Here is a 24628-nt window from a genome sequence, read left to right on the forward strand (position 1 = left end):
CCACTTTTCTCCTATTGGATACAGTGTTTCAATAAAAGTGTATCTCTGATGAACAATTGGACATGTCTTCCAAGAACTTCCAAATATGAATCAGATACCCATTCACTATAATTTTGACCAGAAATGAGAAGACTCAAAAACTGAGAATAGCTAAAGCTGACTCTCCCAGTGGCAGTCTGTTGAAGACACTGTTTGGCTCTCACACCACCTGCTGCCCAGAACCTTATAGCTGTCTTGGTAAGGGTCCTCTGGGAAGTCTGGTTTGTAGAAATTCCTTTCCTTTCCTTTTGTCAAATTTTTCCCAGAGTTGTTTTTTGTTGTTTTCAACTAAAGAAAGTGCTTTCAGTTACACAAATATTTATTATAGTGTCTTCTATATTGTGGGCACTCAAGAGAAAATTTTGAATTGAAATTGTGCAGCATTGATGGTAATGATAATCAAATTAATAAACAACATTGGCTATCACATATATAGTAGTTACTATGTGCATGGTTTTCTTCTAAGTGCTATTACACATTTACTCATTTTATCTTCACAACAACCCTATGAAATATGTGCTTTTACTATCCAAATTTCATATGTAAGGAAAGTGAGGTACAGAGAGTCTGAGTAACTTGTCTAAGGTCCTACATCTAGTAAGTGGTAACACTGGAATTTGAAGCCAGGCAATCTGTCTCCAAAACCTGCTCTCACCTGCACAGAACACTGCCTCTCCTGAAGAGTCCTTCCTATTTAATGAGATCAGGAAACAATGCACGTTAGGTAAGTCCCAAAGCAAACTAAAGTAGGAAATCATAACAAATAATCTTTTATGTACAATCTGTCTTATACAAGCCACAATCATAATGTATCACCTATATTGGAGTGGAAATACATGGAGTGAAAATATGAAGCCTTTAATCATTATTAGGTCTTTCCTAAGTATTCAACTAAGCTTTTGAGGCAGTGGCAATGCTTTGTGTATTCCATATCATTTCCTCATCTTCTCCCTTTGGGCATCAGGAAAGCCATTTTCAGCCTCTCTTCCAGTTAGATTGGGAGCCACATGACAAGCCACTTCTAGATTTGGCCATAAAAATATTCCAAATTATTTTCATCCTCCTGTTTCCCTGATAAAGCAAACTTTGATGGTAGCTGGTCTAAGATGAGGAGGGGTCCTCAACCCACTGGACTGCAAAGTGAATGAGAAATACATTTTGATTGTGTTAAGCCACCAAGGTTTTAGAATCTTTTACAGAAGCTTCCATTAACTACTCTGACACTCTTTTCCCATAAATAGCTATATTGTTGTATTCACACTACATTTGTTTAACTAAATTATATAAGTACCATAAAAAAACAATAATTGGCATAAACAGGTTTGGAAACAAACACGATTGACTCCTGGTCAGCATACAGTAAAACTTGTATTGAGCAGGTGTATAAGAGAGTCACCTATTAGTCACAAGTATTCAGGGTTGCCATGTACAGCAGTCAGTATGTCTTAAAAAGGAATGCACAGAATTAATTCACCTGGCAAATTAGGTAGTTGGAAGTCTGTGAAGCAAACTTTTATTGTATGCACTAGAGATGTGAACAATTATTAATGCTCAGAATAGTTACTATGACTTTCTTGAAGGGAATTTGAGTTAACTTTCACTGAAACGTGTTGTAATTTAATGGATGTTTTGAGTAAATATAAAGAACTAGAATAAGTGTTTTAGAAGATACAAGAATGTATGAGTTGATTCACAACTTTAAGAGAAATGCCAACATATAAGTAAATACGAGATATTGTTCTTACCCTAGAAAAACTTACAATACAACATGAAAGGAAAAATAACCCAACTTATCCAAGGCAGAATGTTCTAATAGAAGGAGAAAGAAAGTGCCACAAGACAACAAAGGAGATGGAGAGGGCTTCACGGAGGGGGTAGAATTTGAGATGTCTCAGTTGGACCTGTACCAACTTAACCAGAAGCAGACCTTGCCATGAGGATTGAGAGCAAGTAGTTTATGCGGGTGGTTCTGTGGTGGAGTGGGGGTGATAATAGAGGGAGAAAGGGAGCCAACAAGAAATGTCACTATTAAGCTCCCACAGTGGTTCTTAAGCTTAAATTTAGGGAAGAGCTTGGGGAACAGTGTAAAATATACACCCCTGAATAATTCTAATTGAGGAGTAAAGCAGCTGGGAATTTATACCCCCCTAGTTTTCAGCCATGGGTAAGGCTTACCCCCATCCCTGGAAGAATGTTCATTTCTAGGCACTTCCAGGCCACAGAAGTATAACTTCCATCCTGAGGAGATCAATTGAAGAATATATCAGAAATTCCGTTTTATAGAAAACATAAGTGATCTTTAAAAACCTCAAATATTCACTTGCCATTTACTGAGTGCCTCCTATTTGCCAAATATACACAGTATAATGATTTAAAGTAGTCAACTTCTTTAATAAACAGTTCCAAAGTTTTGCCATCTCACTGGAAACAGTTTAAAGGATACATAGCATAATGGCATCTTCATAAGCAAAAGCAATTTAGTCTGTCTTCTGTTAATTATTCCTTATAATAGGAAAGAATGTAATACCTGGCAATGTGTTACATCTAATGATTTATGAGAAGACACAACTTTCTAGTGTTTACCTATAATCACTCTATAAAACAAAATGTCTGGGGAGAAGAAATTAACAGCAATCTGAATTGTAAATATATGCGTATGATCTAAAAATTGGAGCCATAAAGCATTCCAAACTATGAAGTAACTTTTAATATTACTTTTATTACTTAATGCTTTACACTTCTTGTTAATCTAATTAGTTTCTACTACTAAAAGGTGCCCATTTGAGTAATTCAAGCAAACAACCCTCTATTATACTATTAAAAATTTAATTTTTATATAATTAGGGGGACAGGTGCATATTTCTTACATGCATATATTACACAGTGGTGAAGTCTGGGCCTTTACTATGTGTACACACACCCACACCCACACACACACATTTTCTTTATTCAATTCTCCCTTGATGGACACCAAGGTTAATTCTATCTTTGTTATCGTGAATAGTGCTATCCCAATCCATAAGACTGGGATGTATTTCCATTTGCTTGTGTCATCTACAGTTTTTTTTCACCAGTGTTTTTTAGTTCTCCTGATAGAGATCTTTCACCTACTTGTTTAAATATATTCCTATGTATTTTTTTTTTTTTTTTGGAGCTACTGTAAATGGGTTTTCCTTCTTGATTTGGTACCCAGCTAGGTCCTTAATGGTATATAGAAATGCTACTGATTTCTGTACATCAAATTTGTATCTTGAGCCTTTACCAAATCTAAGAGTTTTTTGGTGGAGCCTTGAAGGATTTCTAGATATATGATTGTATCATCAATGAACAGGGATAATTTGACTTACTCTACTCCAATTTGGATGCCTTTTTTAAAAAAAGTCTTGCTTGATTGTTCTGGTGAATCTATCTGGTCCTAGTCTTTTTTTTTTTTTTTTTTCTTTCTCTTGGTAGAATTATTTTTATTACTGATTCAGTTTTTCTACTTATTGTTGGTCTGTTCAGGAATGTTATTTATTTATTGATCTCAGAAAGTTGTATGTTTGTAGGAATTTATCTATTTCCCCTAGGTTTTCTAATTTGTGAGCGTATAGTTCTTCATAATAGTCTTTGATGATTTGTTTTATTTCTGTGGTGTAGGTTATGTTTCCCTTTTCATTTCTGATTGTGTGTTTATCTGGATCTTCTCCCTTCTTTTCTTGGTTAGTCTAGTGAGTGGTCTATCAATTTTGTTTGTCTTTTCGAATAACCAACTTTTCATTTCATTGATCCTTTGTATTTTGGGGGGATCTCTTATTTAGTTCTATTCTGATCTTCATTATTTCTTTTCTTTTGCAAACTTGGGGTTTGCTTTGTTCTTGTTTTTCTAGTTCCTTGAGGTGTGAAGTTAGGCTGTTAATTTTTTTAATGTAGGCATTTAATGCCATAAACTTCCCTCTTAGCACTATTTCTGCTGTATCCTGCATATGGTGTGTTTTCATTTTCATCTGATTAAAAAAATTTAAAATTTCTGTCTTAATTTCTTCATTGACCCAGTGATCATTCAGGAGCATGTTGTTTAATTTCCATGTGTTTGTATAGTTTCTGAAGTTTCTTTTGGTATTAACTTCTAGTTTTTATTCCACTGTGGTCTGAGAAAATACTTGACATCATTTTGATTTTTAAAAATTTATGAAGAATTGTTTTGTGGCCCAGTCATGGGGTCTATCTTGGAGAATGTTCCATGTGCTGATGAGAAGGATGTATATTCCATAGTTATTGGGTAGAATGTTCTGTAAATGTTTGCTAAGTCCATTTAGTCTAAAGTCCAACTTAAGTCTAATGTTTCTTTGTTAATTTTCTGTCTCAATGATCTGTCTATTGCTGTCCCCATTATTACTGTATTGCTGTCTATTTCTTTATGCCTAGAAATATTTGTTTTGTGACTCTGGGTGTTCCAGTGTAGGGTTCCTAAGGTATGTCTTGCTGAATCGATCCCTTTATCATTACATAAAACCTTCTTTGTCTTTTATTATTGTTTTTGATTTAAAGTTTGTTTTATCTAATATAAACAAACTTGGATTTGCTTTTTTCTTTTTAATCCAATCTGCCAATCTGTATCTTTTAAGTGGAACATTTAATCCATTTACATTCAAGGTTAATATTTATATGTGAGGCTTTGATCCTGTCATATTGTTAATTGTTTCCAAATTGTTTTATAAATTCTTTGTTTCTTTTTCTCTTTTTGTCCTTGTGGTTTGATGAAATTGTCATGTTGCCATTTGATTCTTCTCTCTTCCTCCTTTCTGTGATTGCTTTATAAGAACTGTGAGTTTCATATTTCCAGGTGTTTTCATGATGGTGAATATTAACTTTTCATTTCCATTTCTAAGATACCTTTGGTCATTTCCTGTAGGGTCAGTCTAGTGGTGACAGATTGAGCATTTGCTTGTCTGATAAAAACTTTAGTTCTCCATCTATGAAGCATATTTGGGAAGGATACAAAATTCTTGGCTGATAGTTTTTTTTTTTTTCTTTCAGCACTTTGAAAGTGCCATCCTATTCTCTTGTGGACTGTAAAGTTCCTGCTGAAATGTCTGCTGTTAGACTGAAGGGTTTTTTTATATTGATAACTAGACTTTTTTCTCTGGCTAATTTGAAAATTCTTTCTTTCACTTTTACTTTAGACATTCTGAATATAATACGCCACGGTGTAGTCTTTTTTGCAATGTATTTTCCTGGAGATTGCTGGGACTCCTATATCTGGATATCTAACTTTCTTGCTAGATTTGGGAAGTTTTCATCAATTATTTCCTTAAATAGATTTTCTAAGCTTTTTTTATCCCTCTTCCCCCTCAGGAATGCCAATAATTTGTAAGTTTAGTCACTTTTTGTAGTTCTATATGTCTTGAAGGCTTTACTCATCTTTTTTTCCTTTTTTTTTTTCTTTTTGTCTGACTGGATTATTTCAAAAGACCTGCCTTCAAGTTCTGAGATTCTTTTTCTTATTTGGTCTAGTCTATTACTGGAGCTTTCAAACGTATTCTGTATTTGCTTCAACGCATTTTTTTAATTCCAAAATTTCTACTTTGTTTTTTGAGACAGGATCTCTCTCTGTCACTCAGGCTGGAACACAGTAGTACGAACACAGCTCAATGCAGCCTCAACTTTCTGGTCTCAAGTGATCCTCCGGCCTTGGCCTCTTGAGTAGCTCGGACTACAGGTGTGTACCACCATGCCAAGCTAGTTTTTGCATTTTTTTTGTAAAGACAGGGTCTTGTCATGTTGCCCAAGCTGGTCTTGAACTCCTATGCTCAAGTGATCCTCCTGCTTCAGCCCCCAAAGTGCTGGGATTATAGAGGTAAACCACTGAACTCTTTTTTTTTTTTTTTTTAAGATATCAATCCCCTGGTACGTTTCACATTCATATCCTGAGTTGATTTTCTGATTTCTTTGTACTGGTTTTCAGAATTATCTTGCATCTCATTGAGCTTCTTTAAAACCAATATTTTGAATTCCTTATCTGGCATTTTGAGAAATTTTTTTTGATGGGGATCTGTTACTAGACACTTGTTGTGTCCTCTGGCGGTGTCATATTTCCATGCTTTTTCATGGTTTTTATGTCCTTTCTTTGATAATTACACATCTGGTGTAGTAGTCACTTGTTCCCATTTTTAAAAATTGCTTTTGTAGGGGAGAATTTTTGTATTTTTCTGTTGAGTAGATGTATTTTTCTGGTTGAGTAGCATACTTTGGCTTTGATTTTGGGTGCCTGAGGTAGTATAATCTTTGTATGACACTCAGCCATACACAGGGTCAGTGGTATCTGTGATTTCCTAGGTGGCTTAGAATAGTTATTAGGTGAGGCTGTGGTGAAGCTTTGCTGGGGACTTGGACATCAACTAAGCCTGTATTTGGGCCCTGGTGGTGGCAGCAACGGAGTAAACGTCTCTCTTTTTAGGTCCCAGGGCAGCTTATTCTAGCTTGCTCCATCCAGCATTAGTGGGTCCTAGAGGGCTGATTCTTGGGCCTCCTGGTGGCTTTCATAGAAGCTAGTTGTGAGACTGTTGGGCTACATGTGTGAGTGGGCTCTTAAGGTCCTAGGCATCTGAAGTGGTGTGGGTGATGGCATAGCAGTGGTAGAGCAACCCACTGGCCCCCAAGTGGTATGTGTTAATGTTGCTGAAAGCAACAGCGAATGGGGCAGCCTAGTCTCCAGTCCCACAGCCGCCTATAGCAAAGTGATATGTATTGTCCTAAGCTTAGGAGAGCTTGCTCTTCCCTGTCCTTCCCATGGCTAGGTGATGAGTACAGTCATGTTGCCTCAAACTTGGCTTGATGGTGAGGCACAGCCTAGTGTTAAACTCTCAAAATGGTGCCTTGGGCCTGGGATCAGAAAGAGTGGGGTCCCTCTCAGGCAAGGAGCCTGGACAAGAAGCTGTGAGAAGTACGGTCTACTCACATCTCAGTCTCAATAGCTCACAGCAGGGTCGCAGGGACCCTCCCATGGATGCATGGGAGTGCTTTGTTTCCCCTCTCTCTCCTTGGAGCAATGTGGTGGCAGCAACTGTGTCTGTAGATGCTTGGTATCTAGGTTGCTCTCAAATTGGCATCCAGATGAGGCTGCTCTAGGCTTGGATGCCTGTGGGATTTTGTGTGGGTTCCCTTTCTGGAGCTTCATATGTCAGGCTAAAGGCCCTAGTGGGTTGAGAGTTTTTCCCATATCCAAAACTATAAAAGCCTATTTCAGAGTGTGGAGCCCTGGGGGTTTCTCTTTCACTGTTTCTCCACGTCCAGGAGCCTCTCCTGGCTCTCAGTCAGTCCCTGGCCATGCAGGCTGCCTCAAACCTTCTCCTTACTTATCTCTGGTGCTTCCCAACTCTTCTCTAGGGAATCCCAGTGTCTTCTCCTAGACAATCTGTTTAAAATGTATCTATTTACTATTTTGGTCCCTCTCTGTGAAGGAGACATATACTACCTGGGTCTATTCAGCCATCTTAATCTCAACTCTATGATCTGCCATGCTATTTAATTACTGCGTTTTAAAAATACATCACTTAACTTTTTTTAACCTCCAAACTCAGAATCTATCTAAAATTATAACTCACGATCAAAAGAAGGATTTGTTCTGAAGAAAGGAGCAAATGAATTCTAAATAAGTGCTACCTCTGAGTTTCATAAATGCTCAAAATGATAACATAGATTTTGGTGGGTACAAGCTAGTCATTCTCACTATATAAGTTTACCTACACAAAAGGAGAGACAGTGCAACCAGATTACAAAGAAACAAACAACAGAAAACCAAAAACACTTTTTATTTCCTGTTATAACTCCCCTGCTGCTCAGAAGTTTGTAATATTCTTGAGGGGCTACAGAAGAGGTGAGGAATAGTGAAGACATATAGGAGTCAGAAGAGCAGAGTTCACCTGCTTTCCTGACACTGACACTAAGTTGCTACAGTACATACTCATTAAATGAATACACGTATAAAAGCTCATGGCACTGATGGCCTAAGTTAAATCTCTAATATTTTGGTTATTTCTCTACTTGGCCTCTAATCAGTACTTTCTTGACTTCAAAACCCAGCTTTGCCATTTACTATTGTGTAATCTTGAGCAATTTACCCTTACATTTACTCATCTGTAAACCAGTATTAAGATCAATTACTTCATGAGGTTACTGTCAGTAGTAAATGAGGTACATATATAGAAGAATGTGGCACAATGTCTGGCATAAGGCCCTATTCTCCCTTTTGCCCCTGTGTTCCTACACTGATTTTGTTTCTTATAGACTGTAAGGACTCCAAGGACAGGGACATGTCTTGTTTATTTTCTGAAGCTCTCCAGCACTTAGTATGGAGCTTTGCACAGAGTAGTTTTGCATTAAGTAAGAAAAAAGTGAACAAACATTTGTTGAAGTTAATTGTGCTTAGGCTGTGGCCCTAAATGAAAATGGAGAGACATGCCATGTTTTTGAGCATGAAAAAGATATGGGAAATGGTTTAGGAAGTTTCTGTGATATATCAGTTTATAGGGTAAGTGACTTTGATTCTACATAAACAATATTAATTTTTTTGACCTGAAAGTCAAATATATAAAAAAAATGAGCTTTGTGGTCAAACTTGCCATAACATATATTAATGTGAGCACTTCCTTCAAACTAATCACTGTGGAAGGTCATTCTAATATTTTGCTTTCTTCAGAGCATTTGTTAGTAACTGTTTTGAGAGTTTGCTTAAGAGTCACATAAGAAAATCAACATAATTATTTTATAGCCAGATATAAATTTTAAACCCAAAAGTTAACATATAATCAGCACTCCTCAACTTAGTGATATGCTATAGGTCAAAATGACTATTGATCACTTTCCACAATCAAAGCATTAAAGTACAAAGATTTCCCAGTCCAATGATATACAGAAAAATATGGTATATGAATGACATATATATGCTCTGAAGACAACTTTAAAATCCCAAAAGATACAATGAGCAATAGCAACACTATCTAATAAAGAAAGTCCTATAATATGTTTATCTGGAATAGGTTCATATTCATCTAGATATTTCTAGATAGATATTTAGCAATATGCTAATCACATTATTTTATAGTACACATATATATGAGGTTTGCATGAACCCTATTACATATATTAATAATACTTATATACAAATGGGACAACCAGACAAACCAGGCTCATAGACTCCTGTCCCCCTCAATATCTGCCAACCTTCTGGGTAAATTCAGGGTCAATAAGGACAAACCATCAATATCTTTATCTCCCATCTCTTTATCATTGCCTTTCCCATAATTTTCTCATCTCCTTCACTTTAGTCCCTCCAGCTCATAAACACAACTTAAGGCTTATTTTCACTACAGATAGCTCAACCTCCAAAATCAGTAATGCAAACCTCCTATTTCCTGTTTTCAGCCCCTACTCTTCTAGCTTACTTGCTCATCTACTTCTGCCTCAAACATTCTTTAGCCTAACTACAGTCTCTAGTAACTCCTATTATATTGCTGTTGCACATCCTAGATTACCTTCGGATCTTCTCATCACCTTCATTACCATCATCCATGCCCAAGTTACCATTGTTTTTACCTGAACTATTGTAATAAACTCCTAATAGATTGCCCTACTTCTGCCTATCCCTCTCAAGAGCCTAGTAATCTTTTTAATACAGAAGTCACAACATAGCACTCTTCTGCTTAATACTGACTAATAGCTTCACTTAGAGTAAAAGTCAAAGTCCTCAAAATGATCTATGAATAGACATAATCTGCTGATCCTTTGTTTCCTTTGTGGCCTCATTTCCTTTCAATTCCATCTTCCTCATGGCAATCGAACTGTACTGGCCTCTCAGCTGCTCATCAGACCAGGTATATTCACATCTCAAGGCCTTTGTACTGCTCTTCTCCTTGCCTGGAATACTCTTCTCTCAAGTGTTTTCATGGTTTGCTGCTTCACTTCCTTCAAGTCTCTACTCAAATGTCTTCCTGTCAATGAAGCATTTTAACTGTCCTATTTAAATAAGAAAATGCCACTCCTCTACTTCTGCCTTGCCCTGCTTTATTTTACTTCACAGAATATATCACCATCTGACATACTACATTCTTTCTTTTATTTTTTTATTGGCTGTTGTTTGTTGTATTTCCATTAGAATATAAGAATCATAAGGGCAGAGATTTTCATCTATTGTTCCCTGTGCCTAGAACAATTACTCCTAGTAGGCACTGAATAATTACTAATACTTGGATTTAACGAATTCAACTTAATAGTTCATGGTCCATTATTTTATCCATATTTTTCTCACCAAATTTTGTGTATGTAAATATCTGGATGATTAAGTTAATTCCTAAATGGGGCTTCACTAATGTCTAGATTTAGAACACCTTCAGAAGAGAAAATCTAGAATTATCCTGCAGCTGGAGAAATTAGACTGAGGCTGTTAGATGCCTACTGGAAAGATGTGCTTCTCCTAACCCAGTTATTCAGAAATACAGCCTTGACCTTTCATTCTGACAAAATAAAAGTGTTTCTATGTAAATTCCCTTCTTGAAACCTATAAAAACAAAAATAATGAAAGATAGAAAAGAAACCTCCATCTTAAGTGAAGTAAGAGATGGCCATAACTGTGGACCACTGACTGTGAAGACTATTTGCCAAATTCAACAAAATGGGGGCTAAAATGCCAAGGGCCAACATATACATTATCATATTTCTCCAAATGTCACAGTGCTAAGAGGTCTATCCAAAACTTCCTTCACTGGGGTAACTAGATCTGGTCAACATGGCCAAACCATTGCAGAATCTGGAAAAACTCTGTAGGGACCTAAGTTCACTCCCAAAGAACGGCAGGGAAAGCAAAGTTGAACGGGAAGTCATAATGATAAAACTTTTCCCCTTATCATTACCTTGGCCTTCAGACAGAGGAAGTCTGTCTCAAAGTGAGGCTGATGAATGTGCTGTAGATACCATGATCAATTTTGCAGCTACTGACCATAATCAGCTGAACAGAAACAGACATTAGACTTTTGACAACCTACAACAGAAAAAGACTCCATATTCCAATACTCTGGTCAAAGTTCTTCATCTAGGTCCAAATACAACCAAACATATTTCTCTGGGCCCAAATCTCCATTTAGCATGCATGCAAGAATATATAAGAAACTTCATTCAACATTTTATGACTCTGTTCTCCAAACTGGGATATACAAGGTATCTCAGTGTTTATGTTTAGTCCCTTTCCCCACTTAAAAGCCCTATATCTAAGTCATTTTCAGAGACTTGCCTTATTCTCAACTCATATATTTTATGTGCCTATTACTCTTGGGTATTTATCATTTACTTTGTGCCCATTTCCTATCTTTATATTCATCCTTCCAAAAACTGAACTCATGTGAAAAAATGAACAGAAAGACACTTTTCTTTAATTACCTTCTCATTTTTTTTCTTTTTCAGTATATTAATGATTTCATTCTGAGATTCTCAATTTATTTTAAACCCATCTACCTTTTAGTTTCTATCTAATGTTTCTCTGATCTTTACAATTTTCAAAAAAGTCTGTTTTTGAAGCATTATCAACATTCACATATCTAAATGTGGCTAACATATTCTCATTTTATTACTATGTACTTCAAAATGGCATTGGCATATCCTTTTAAAATGACTACTATAACTTCTATTTCATCCTTACTTGTTATGATTAAGTCCAGAGAATCACAGCCCTTGTCACATTCTCTACTTTCTCAAAGAAGAGACTATCAGCAAGATCAGTTAAAAAAAATGCATCAAAATTCTGCTTTGGCAGAATGACACTTCCAGAGACTACAAATGTACTTTCTACTCATGACATTTATCTGCCTCTAGGCCAGATCTGAAACTTACATTAAAAGAGCAGCATTTTATATTCTTCTTCATCTACTGAAGATGTCTGTATTTGGCTCCCACAGAATTATATCTTATATTATAGTCTCATACCATGTTCTCCACCAGCCTTAAACCTAGTCACTCAAGGATTTCCAAGCAGGGCATTCTTCCACAGATCTCAACAGGTGTTATTTTACTTGCACAGCAAATAACATCTGTGTTAGTCTGTTTGTGTTGCTATAAAGAAATACTTAAGGCTGGGTCATTTATTTTAAAAAGAGGTTTAATTGACTCACGGTTCAGCAGGTACAGAATATCTGCCTCTGGTGAGGCCTTAGGAAGCTCACAATCACAGCAGAAGACAAAGGGGAGCAGGCACGTCACATGGCGAGAGTGTGAGCAAGAGTGAGAGGCAGAAATGCCACACACTTTTAAACAAGCAGGTCTCGTGTGAACTCACAGCAAGAACTCACTCGTCACCAAGGGGATGGCACTAAGCCATTCATTAAGGATCCACCCTCGTGGTCCAGACACCTCCCACCAGGCCCCAGTTCCAACACCAGGGACTACATTTCAACATGAGATTTGGAGGGGACAAACATCCAAACCACATCAACTTCCCAATGGCATATTCCAGCAATTAGTTTTATCTCAGCAAGTTTGCCCTGCCTAAGATTATATTTATCTATTTTCATTATACTTCAGGTTCACCTTATTGTTTTATCTGCCCTAGTAAAAAGGTATGAGTGTTAAAAATTGTTTATAAGAGATTTTTTAATTTTTTAATTTTTAATTGTCATTATGGGTCCTTCAGTTGTCGTACATATTTATGGGGTATATGTGATTGAGAGACGCTGCTGAAACAAAGTTCATTACCTTTTAACATTTTTACATTACCTTTGAGATCCTTTTCAAAGTACTACAGGCACCGGAGGAACAAACTTGAGGGGGATTTTTTTCTATTTAAAAAAATCATTTATTTTAACTTTTCTGAGGCAAGACTGAAGTAATGTTGTTTTCTTATTTTCTCTTGTGAATCACTGACATTTTTTTCAGCTACTGTTTTACTTCTAACTCAGATTTACAACTGATAGTCTCCAATTATCTCATTTTATCATTTTAACTGCTCAAACTAGAAAATCTAGTTTTAGATCCTTTCGTAGGATGCTACTTGATACTCATACCATTTTAACCTTTCTTCAAAGTCATAGCCTCAACTGGGAGAAGAGATGAAAACATTCCTTTAAGTGCCCGAACCAAGTATCTCTGATTTTATCATTCATTGCTATATGAATCAGCAAAGAGTATGTTATGGTCTGTAAACCTGATAATCTTCAAGAAACCTCCTGAGGAAATCTCATACCAGCTCCATCATGATTTACCTCAATATAAATGAGGACGAAATAAGATGGCTTCCTTATTTTCTCATATCTGGAGGATTTGTTTGGATGTTTACCCTCTGATTCTCAATTCTAGGTCTTTTGAGACCTACAGGCATTTACCTAATATATACAGGGTATATTATAAAATTACCAATGTATAAAAAGATTTAGATAGTATTGTCAAGGACTCCTTTATAGGTTTTTAAAATATTCTCCTTTACTGATGATTGCTACTAAAAACTAATATATGGGACTTAAAATCTGAGGTTGAGCTTCAAACTGTGCCAGACACAAATGAGACAAAAAGACACAGTAATATTGTCTTCAGGAATTTGCAATCTAGTTAGTAAGCTAGCACTCCTGATCACAGCCATATGCACTTACTCCTGCTGTAACATCAGGCTTCTGTAGTAAGGGTGGTGTGGCCAGTTGACCAGAGCACTGGGCTCATGCAGGTATTTTTGAGATGACTTTATAGCAACAAGAAAACATAAAATTGCTATTATTCTTGAATCTTATAAGGCTATATTTCAATATAATAAACATTTGAAATAATAGATTTCATAAGAAGAACTCACTACACATAGGAATAATAATCTGATGGTTATATTCATATGGAATTTTTATGAGAAAGAATTAAATAAAATCTTCTGTCTAAAATTACAGCAATACTGAAAATTAAAAACCAAGTTGCTTACTTTTACTATGATAAGCCTAGCCAGGTTTTCACATCTCGGTTGATCATTTTCTGTATACTCTACTTCAAACAGGGTATTATAATTTTCTAGAATTTTAGCCATTATCTTGTTGCACAGGTCCTGTTCCTTCATGCCTTCAAGCCCAGGTGGCACACTAGAAACAAGAAAGGGAAAGAGAGGAATCACTTAGTAAACACAACAATGCCTGCTAGCTGACTCAGACTTGTATTTTGAAATCTCCTGAATAATTAGCCTTCTTATAGGGATGCATGGGATTTTCAGCAAGCTCTATGGTAACATGCATGACATTGTTGGGGCAATTGGAGAGTTCCCAAGTTCTGAATCAATAGCTTGGGCTGAATAAGAAAAATATAGCTCTTCAGGAAGAAGATAGAGATGAACACTGAGGCCAGTGGTGCTTTGAATATATTAAAAATTATTATACATAATATTTATATAAAAGTAAAAAAAAGAATGAGGGTTTTCATAACAGAAATAGCCACACAAATAATAGGAACACAGTCTTTATTTAAGGATTTCTTAGATAATGCACAAAAAGTACAAACCTTAAAGGTAGAAATGAATCCTTCTGGGGAAAAATAATGATAATTGTTGAACTAAGTGACAAGAGCATGGAAGGTCTATTACACTATTCTCTTTTCTTTTGAATGTACTTAAATTTTTTCACAATAAAAATAGTTGAAAACATATCTGAATGCAGAATACCCCACAAACAAGGTAAAAAGATAGTTTACAGGTACATTTCTGCAGTAACATGTATAACTGACAAACATTAGTAGTTACACTATGTAAAGAACCCCTACTAATCAACAGATAGGTCCAAAAGAAAAAGAGATGAAAGACATGAGTTGGAAATGTTGCAGAATAGAATAACCTTATGAAAAGATACTTAGCTTCACTGAATAACCAGAGAAATACATTTAAAAAGCACCACTCAGGTCTCATTTACTACTTATCTGTATTAATTTTCTGAGGCCGTTGTAACAAATTACCATATACTAAGTGACTTAAAACAACAGAAAGTATTGTCTTCCAGTTCTGGAGGCCAAAAGAACAAAATCAGTATCACTGGGGCAAAATCAAGGTGTCAGCGGGGCTATATTCCCTGTGAAAGCTCTAGGGGAGAAGCTGTTCCTTGCCTCCCCTAGCTTCTGGTGGCTGCCAGCATTGCTTGACTACAGGTGCATCACACCAATCTTTAATCAGGGCCAGCATCTGCAAATCTCTCTCTGCCCCATCATCACATGGCCTTCCCTACATGTGTATAATCTCCCTCTACCCCACTCTTATAAGAATACACGTGACTGCATTTTGCGTCCACTCCCCTATCCCTGAAAAATGCAGGATAATCCTTATATCTCAAGATCCCTATCTTAATCACATCTGCAAAGCGTCTGTTTTTCAAATAAGGTAACATTTACACATTCCAGGGATTATGATCTGATATCTTTAGGAGATACTATTTAACCTCCTAGACTATCTTGGGATACACACCCTAAGGCCCCCTTCACTTGGGTGTAGATAGAACCTGTGACCTGCTTCTGATCCATACGATTTGGCAAAGGTGATAGGATGTCACTCCCATGCTTATATTACAATGGATGAAACTCAGTCTTAGAAGACTGAAGTGAGAGATTCTCCCATGGGCCTTAAAGATAAAAGCAGTCAAGTTGTGAGATGGCTGTAAGAGGATCATGTGCTAGGGAACTATGGGACTTCAGGGGGGCTACAGCCATAAGAACACAATAAGACGCTAGGGTGGTTAGTCATGCAGCTGCAAGGAAATGAACTCTGCTAACAATGTGAATAAGCTTGGAAGCAAATCATTTCCCAAACTCAAGTCTTTAGATGAAAATGCAACCCAGTTAATACCATGAATTTGGCACTGTAAGATCAAGAACAGAGGATTCAGTTAAGTTGTGCCCAGATTCCTGACCCCTAGAAACTGTGAGATAGCAAATGCTTGTTGTTTTAAGCCACTAAATGTGTGGTAATTTGTTACACTACCATACAAAGTTTGGTACTAGGAAAGGGGATGCTGCTGTAACAAATATCTAAAATGTGGAAGAGGCTTGGGAACTGGGTAGTGGAAGGAGACTGGGCAGCATCATAGAGAAGGGCTAAAGTGCCTTGAACCAGTTCTCAACTGACCCCTGGACCGTAAGGACACCACTGATGAGGGCTCAGAAGGAAAAGAGGAATATGTTACTGGAAATTGGAGCGATGGAGACCCTTGTGATGGTGGCAGAAAACTTAGGGAAATTGTATCCCATAGTTAGGTGACAAGATAAACTTGTAAGCAACGGCCTTAGATATATGGTTAACGTTATTTCCAAGCAATGGTTTGAAAGCGCCACCTAGTTTCTTACCACTTACAGTAAAATGCAAGAGGAGAAAGAGAAAGAAATTGAGAGAACTTATACAAAAATGAAAGGGGACATGATTTTTAAAATTTTCAGCTTCTCCAAATAGAAAAGACACTAAAATTAAGAAATTCACTGTCAAGAAAGCAGGCTCTATAGAAAAAGTTGAGAGTGTGACTGTATATCCTTTTGCTAAAATCTCAGAAAGATCAAAAGCTGGTATTATACATTCAGGCAAAGGTACCTTTCAAGTGATGAAGGGTGTGCCTCACAGATCCTGTCGATCAAATCAGAGGGCCTCTAGGAATGTAAAAGCATCATCCCTCAGCCATTTGAGCATGAGCCAAAGATGCAAAAGGGATTATTTTTAAAAGATCTGTGGATATGCCTTTCTTATAATGAAGTGAATCTCTATAAAATCCACAGAATACTAACAAAGTTTTTGAAAAATTCATTTCAGCAAAAACATTGCCAACATGGAATCAAAGGGACAGAGAGAATACAAAATGAAAGGATGAAGCTGGTGCCCCCAAATTCTATTGGCAGGAAGCAGGTTGACAAAACTACTCAGCTGCAAACATGAGTAGTTTCGTTAAAAATAAAGCATGACTTAGAGGGCAGAATCAATCATCTAGAGGGCTGCTACATAAAAATCATAGGAGGCCATTGTTTTGGACTAAGCCCAACAAACCAGATTAAAAATCTAAATTGAGTCACCCTTGCTAAAATTCCACATTACCAAATCAAAACTAAGTTGTTATCTGACTTTCTAAAATCAGGAAAGAGAGAAACTATCCAACTTCCCGAATAGGAGCTTCAACTGGCATGACAGTGAAATTTTCTGTTTTAATCCTTAACCTGAAAACAACCTAATGTTAACCAAACTGTTATTTTTCTATTGTCTTGTCTCCCAGCTCCCATCGTATAAGGAAAGTAACTTTAAAATGACCGATCCACTTTTTGTTCTTTGCTTCTGCTTTCTTAAGGCCTTTTTCTGTCTATAAAACCAACAACCTCTTTGCTCAACTCATTGGGACACTTATCTACTTAGTGGAATGAAGCATTGCATGATTCTAGAACTACACATAAAGCGAATTCAGATCTTTAAACAATTTGTTGTAATTTTGTCTTCTGACAGATACAGTGACCAGTGAAGGGACCTGAATGAAGAAGGTTACTGATGTCTCTGAGACTCCTTGAGGAACACAGTAAAGATGCTGCTAACCTCCCCTTTAAGTGGTTGGGGGTGGGTTCCCTGTCTTCCTCCTGGAGCCCTGAGAAACATGTGTAAGTTCCTCTCAGGTCTGGGCTCTGCTCTCTTTTGTATTTGAGTACTCTGATCTCTTTGGCTTTTGGGGTACCAATGGGTAGTCTGTGCTATGGCAGGGCACATAACCTTTGGTTTGCAGTGACTGAACAAAAAAAAGCTGGCAAAAAAAAGCTGCAGTTTTTAAGGTAACTGCCATCAGCTGCACTAACTGGTTATTACTGCAGCGGGGCTCTTTACTTCCTCTTTTCTTGTGTGCTGAGATTTCAGTGCCAAAGCTGTCTTGGCTCTAACATCCAAGATCCAACATAAAAATAAGATCCCTAATTTCTAAAGATGTCAGTACTCTGCCTTCTGGTACACCTGACTTTCTCATGGATAAACATTTTGCCCACAGAAGTTGCAAAGATTTACAAAAGTGGCAGAATCTTACTACAGATAATCATTCAGAATTACAATGGCCATTATATGAAGTATCCTAGATGAAAAAAACTGTTCTTCTAAGAGGTGCACTTCAATCCCAAGCCTCTTGAATTAGGCAGAGATAATGGGATTGTTATTCTAATTGACATTTAGAAATGTCAAAGAGTTTGAATGTTGGCTTGCCTCAAGCATTCTTATACACCAGTAACAGACAAACAGAGCGCCAAATCAAGAATGAACTCCCATTCACAATAGCTTCAAACAGAATAAGATACCTAGGAATCCAACTTACAAGGGATGTAAAGGACCTCTTCAAGGAGAACTACAAACCACTGCTCAGTGAAATGAAAGAGGACACAAACAAATGGAAGAACATACCACGTTCATGGATAGGAAGAATCAATATTATGAAAATGGCCATACTGCCCAAGGTAATTTATAGATTCAATGCCATCCCCATTAAGCTACCAATGACTTTCTTCACAGAACTGGAAAAAAAAAAACTGCTTTAAAGTTCATATGGAACCAAAAAAGACCCCGCATTGCCAAGACAATCCTAAGTCAAAAGAACAAAGCTGGAGGCATCACGCTACCTGACTTCAAACTATACTACAAGGTTACAGTAACCAAAACAGCATGATACTGGTACCAAAACAGAGATATAGACCAATGGAACAGAACAGAGCACTCAGAAACAGTACCACACATCTACAGCCATCTGATCTTTGACAAACCTGAGAGAAACAAGAAATGGGGAAAGGATTCCCTATTTAATAAATGGTGCTGGGAAAATTGGCTAGCCATAAGTAGAAAGCTGAAACTGGATCCTTTCCTTATTCCTTATACAAAAATTAATTCAAGATGGATTAGAGACTTAAATGTTAGACCTAAAACCATAAAAACCCTAGAAGAAAACCTAGGTAATACCATTCAGGACATAGGCATGGGCAAGGACTTCATGTCTAAACCACCAAAAGCAAGGGCAACAGAAGCCAGAATTGACAAATGGGATATGATTAAACTAAAGAGCTTCTGCACAGCAAAAGAAACTACCATCAGAGTGAACAGACAACCTACAGAATGGGAGAAAATTTTTGCAATCTACTCATCTGACAAAGGGCTAATATCCAGAATCTATAAAGAACTCAATCAAATTTACAAGAAAAATACAAACAACCCCATCAAAGCGTGGGCAAAGGATATGAACAGACATTTCTCAAAACAAGACATTCATACAGCCAACAGACACATGAAAAAATGCTCATCATCACTGGCCATCAGAGAAATGCAAATCAAAACCACAATGAGATACCATCTCACACCAGTTAGAATGGCAATCATTAAAAAATCAGGAAACAACAGGTGCTGGAGAGGATATGGAGAAATAGGAACACTTTTACACTGTTGGTGGGACTGTAAACTAGTTCAACCATTGTGGAAAACAGTGTGGCGATTCCTCAAGGATCTAGAACTAGAAATATCATTTGACCCAGCCATCCCATTACTGGGGATATACCCAAAGGATTATAACTCATGCTGCTATAAAGACACATGCACATGTATGTTTATTGGGGCACTATTCACAATAGCAAAGACTTGGAATCAACCCAAATGTCCATCAGTGACTGACTGAATTAAGAAAATGTGGCACATATATACCATGGAATACTATGCAGCCATAAAAAAGGATGAGTTCATGTCCTTTGCAGGGACATGGATGCAGCTGGAAACCATCATTCTCAGCAAACTATCTCAAGAACAGAAAACCAAATACCGCATGTTCTCACTCATAGGTGGGAATTGAACAATGAGATCACTTGGACACAGGAAGGGGATCATCACACACCAGGTCCTATTGTGGGGAGGGGGTAGGGGGTAGGGATAGCATTAGGAGATATACCTAATGTAAATGATGAGTTAATGGGTGCAGCACACCAACATGGCACATGTATATATATGTAACAAACCTGCACGTTGTGCACATGTACCCAAGAAATTAAAGTATAATAATAATAAAAAAGAAATGTCAAAGAGGCTGGGCATGGTGGCTCATGCCTGTAATCCCAGCACTTTGGGAGGCTGAGGTGGGTGGATCACCTGAGGTTAAGAGTTCGAGACCAGCCTGGACAACATGGTGAAACCTCGCCTCTACTAAAAATACAAACATTAACCGGGTGTGGTGGTGCAGGCCTGTCATCCCAGCTACTTGGGAGGCTAAGGGACGAGGATCACTTGAAACCAGGAGGCACAGGTTGCAGTGAGCCAAGATCACGCCACTGCACTCCAGCCAGGGTGACAGAGCAAGACTCCATCTCAATAAATAAATAAATAAATAAATAAATAAATAAATAAATAGAAATGTCAAAAAAAAAATAGGATTCTAAAATTGCTTTTTAAGAAATGTATTGTGAAGGCTAATAAAAAGCTAACAATGCAAGATATCACCCATACCAAAGATGGTAAAGCCCACCTGACTCCTACTGCTCCCTTCTATCCTACCTTGCCTGAATATTCATAGGCTACTAACTCTCTGAATTGCCTACCTTCTTTGAAAAAATAGTCTCCTTATAAGGTGAAAAATTGAGCTTTGATATCAACAATACACTGATGCAAAAATTTGGTTTCCTGTTTTAAAACAAGGTTTTTTTTTAGTATTTATCTGCTCTTAGTAAAAAATGGTGAGAACTTCTTGGTAACTGGCCTAGGAAACAAATAATCTGAGTCTTATCAAAATAATCCACATGCCTCATATTTTCCTTCTTAGGTTATTGATTACTTAGGAAAACTTAATCTCCTCTCTACTAAAAGAGTTAAGGTTTTCTACAACTATATAACTGCTTTTAAAATCTTACAATTATCACTTTGGTTAAATGAATGACTATTATTCACAGTGATTTGTGATCCTATTATTGATAAGTGTTTTGAACCTTTATATTTGACAAACTTCCCAAAACTGAATTCAAAATTAAGTCATTTTGATCACAAACTAACTTTTGAACATTCCAGAAGGGCTCCTTAAAGTCTAAAAGAGAAATATTAAATCAATTAGGCTTGAGATGTTAAATTCTATGTGGAAACACTGCCAAATAAGAAATGATGTTTAATCTTTGAGTTCCAATTGTATGGATATGTTTTTAACATGTGCTGCAAAAACTATATGAGCTATAAATCTGTTGTGCTATATCAGTTATAACTTGATGTTAAAATGTTGTACACTACAGAAATAACCAAACTTCCTTGTCAAGTGTATCCTTATTATGAAGGATTCTCATCATGTTTTTAACATGGCCATTTTAAATCTTGTCCAGAGTTAAATGCTTTATTCTGATGCCTTTCTAAAAGCTTTCTGTAAACAACTATAATCTTAAAGCACTGTGTCTTCAAGATGGTTCACAGAAAAGATGGGAGGAAATCTGGCAAGTTCAGGTTTCTGCTAACCTTGAGATAACACTGGACTGGGTGAGAATTTCTAGAACTCTAATGAAGAAACTGATGAGTTTGTGAAACTGCTAACTACGCTCAAATAGAGCAAGAATTAATTACAAGAGACTAAATGAACTGATGAAGAAGAATCATGAATTTTTAAAGCTTTTAAAAATTTTGAAACATTGCTGGTTCTTTTAATGTTCTGTTTTTCAGATTTAAGGACACTTTTTTTTTCTCTCTCTTTTCAACTATCCATAGTTTACAGCAATTTGGTAAAGGATACTTCTGTAAACAAAAATGGAAACATTTGCTTCTCCTCCCTACCTGACACCTCTGAAATTCAAAAACTATCCTACATATGTTTATTTTTACAGCACTATGATTATTTGCGTAAGTTCAGTAAGAATTTGCTCTTGCTGGGCATGGGCTCACATGTGCAATCTCAACTACTTTGAAGACTGCGTGGGAGGTACACTTAAGGCCAGGAGTTTGAGATCATCCTGGGCAACATAGTGAGACCCTCATTTTAAAAATTAGCTAGGCATCATGGCATATGCCTATGGTTCCAGCTACCCAGGAGCCTGAAGTGGGAGGACCTCTTGAGCTTAGAAGTTTGAAGCTGCAGCAAGCTATGATCATATCACTACACTGCAGGGTGGGTGACAGAGCAAGACCCTAGTTCCTCTTTTCAAAAAAAGAATTTGCTCTCTTTATAACATGACGTAACCGGAAACATTGGTTTTACTACCAAGGGTTTGACTGGAATGTCCTATTTGAAAATGTGGATAGACTACCTAGCTTCAAGGGTTCCCTGCCTTACAGCCAGTGAGTAAAAAGTTGCCACTTCCTGGCAGGCCCAGGAACCTCAAGATATTAGATGCTGTAGGTAAAGTCTGATGATTACAGTTGATTAAGATTATAGTTGTTTACATTGGTTTGACTTCCTAGAGTTAAGATGCTTTTGAAAGTCCAATCTGGCAGGGCACGGTGGCTCACGCCTGTAATTCTAGCACTTTGGGAGGCCAAGACAGGTAGATCACTTGAGGTCAGGAGTTCGAGACCCACCTGGCCAACATGTTGAAGCCCTGTCTCTACTAAAAATACAAAAAATTAGCTGGGCGTGGTGGCAGACACCTATAGTCCCAGCTACTCAAGAGGCTGAGGCAGAACAATTGCTTGAACCCAGAAGGCAGAGGCTGCAGTGAGATGAGATCATGCCATTGCACTCCAGCCTTGGCAACAAGAGCGAAACTCTGTCTCAAAAAAAAAAAAAAAAAAAAAAAAGTCCCAACCGAGATCCCTTGTCAAAATTCTAGCAAAGGAAATGTAAAAGGAACCTCTGTGGGTTATTCTTGCTGCACTTATGTAAATACCTCAGTCCAATTTTTTATGAGACTAAACTTATTTTGCAAACAAATTAGTCTTACCCTCATTATCTTTGGTAGAAATGGGGGTGACTGTAGAGATAAAAATTATGTTTCAAAAGAAAACTACATTATACTTGTAATTAGATTGTAGCTCTGTTCATTGTTTTTGAGTTTTTATTATCAACTGTAGACTGAACTGGATCCTAAATTCTTCCAGTTCCCTCCAAAATCTGGCTACAACTAAGAACAAAAACTGCTAAACTGGACAACTCAACATAAACTTCAAAGGACAAGTCTCATGTCTGATGTGTGAACTACACGGAGAGTTGAATATAATGCCTGCTAGCACAATCAGAGACATTCAACTGCAGATCAGGACGAGAAGTTGCCAACTTCATGCTGTGGAGTTTTTCCCAAGATGCATGGAATGAGACTCCCTATCGTAATAAGACTCTTGCCCCTCTTCATTTTTCCATGTGTAGGCCTACTTCTTTCTCTTGGAAAGATAAGGCTGTAGTTAGAATTCCCCAGTCAGTAGTTTTTGGGGGTCACTTAACAAGGTTGGATGTCTCATATCAAACCCAAATATTTATACAATCTAAGAGATCCTATAGTGTACCTAGTGGGAAGCTTTAGCAACATCCCTAATGCGACTGTTTGTTCAAATTATACTAGTGGTCCGTGAGAAATAGGAAAGTTCTTCTTCAAAGATTATAAAAAGTCACATTTTCTTGCTATAAGATTGCTATGCACTATCAGTATATATATACACTATATATTCTATGTGTGTGTGTATATATACCATATATAATATATAATATATAGTATAATATATAATACATATAATATATAGTATAATATATAATATATTGTATAGTATAATATATAATATATAGTATATTATAATATACTATATATTATATATTATAGTATATAGTATATATAACATATAGTATATATACACACACATAGAAATTACAAAGATGGGTTTTCTATTAAGTACAGACATACATTATACATACAGATATACACTATATTAATGGTGTTAAAATTTAATGGAGGCAAGGAATGATTAGAAAAAAAAAGTCTAAAAAGCCTCTTTAGAAGAATAATAATGCAAAAAAGATTGAGAAACCTGCTCTAGTCCCTGCAGTATATTACTATAAATGTTAAACACTGGCTCCTAATATAAGATCAACCTGGAGGTAACTAAACAATGCAGAAAACAGCAGGGCTCTTGGAGCAAGGGGCTAGCTGGAAGGGTCAAGAGATGTTTTCAGGATCCTGAGTTAGAAAATGGGGGCTCAGGTTCTGGCTCCACAATTCATATAGCACAGATTTTGGAAAGCTGTTTAACTTTAAAGCCTAGTTTCTTCTGTTGTAAAATAGAACTGTTGATAATATTAATGTAGAGATCTTATGAAGATCAAATTCTTAAAATAAGAAAAATAAGAAAATAAAGTTTAAAAAGTTATGTGAAAGAAGCTTTGCAAAACTGTGGGGTCAGAAAAGAGTCAGTAGTTGCCAGTGGCTGGGGTAAGAGGAGGAGTCAACTAAAAGTGACACGAAGGAATTGTTTGGAACGATGGAAATGGCCTGTATCCTTTTTTTGGTGTTGTTTTGAGACAGAGTCTCACTCTTTCACCCAGGCTTGAGTGCAGTGGTATGATCTCAGCTCACTGCAACCTCCACCTCCCGGGTTCAAGCAATTCTCCCACCTCAGCTTCCTGAGTAGTTGGGATTACAGGTGCATGCCACCATGCCTGGTTAAATTTTGTACTTTTAGTAGAGACAGGGT

General features: G+C 36.9%; 1 protein-coding gene across 8 annotated transcripts in view; it reads right to left on the reverse strand.

Annotated features, from left to right (window-relative positions):
* Positions 1-24628, reverse strand: part of FAM13A (family with sequence similarity 13 member A) — a 405569-nt gene that overhangs the window by 195370 nt on the left and 185571 nt on the right. For 5 of the 8 annotated variants that reach the window (XM_030914589.1, XM_030914582.1, XM_030914598.1 and 2 more), the window contains 2 exons: positions 13964-14117; positions 2215-2277 (listed from right to left, as the gene is read on the reverse strand). The exons of 1 other annotated variant lie outside the window; for it this stretch is intronic. In XM_030914589.1, the coding sequence (XP_030770449.1) occupies positions 2215-2277; positions 13964-14117 (217 nt within the window). The remainder of the gene's footprint in view (positions 1-2214; positions 2278-13963; positions 14118-24628) is intronic. 2 more of the 8 variants (XM_030914592.1, XM_030914612.1) reach the window with 1 other exon arrangement.

The sequence above is a fragment of the Rhinopithecus roxellana genome, chromosome 2, assembly GCF_007565055.1.
Source record: "Rhinopithecus roxellana isolate Shanxi Qingling chromosome 2, ASM756505v1, whole genome shotgun sequence".
Lineage (NCBI taxonomy): Eukaryota > Metazoa > Chordata > Mammalia > Primates > Cercopithecidae > Rhinopithecus > Rhinopithecus roxellana.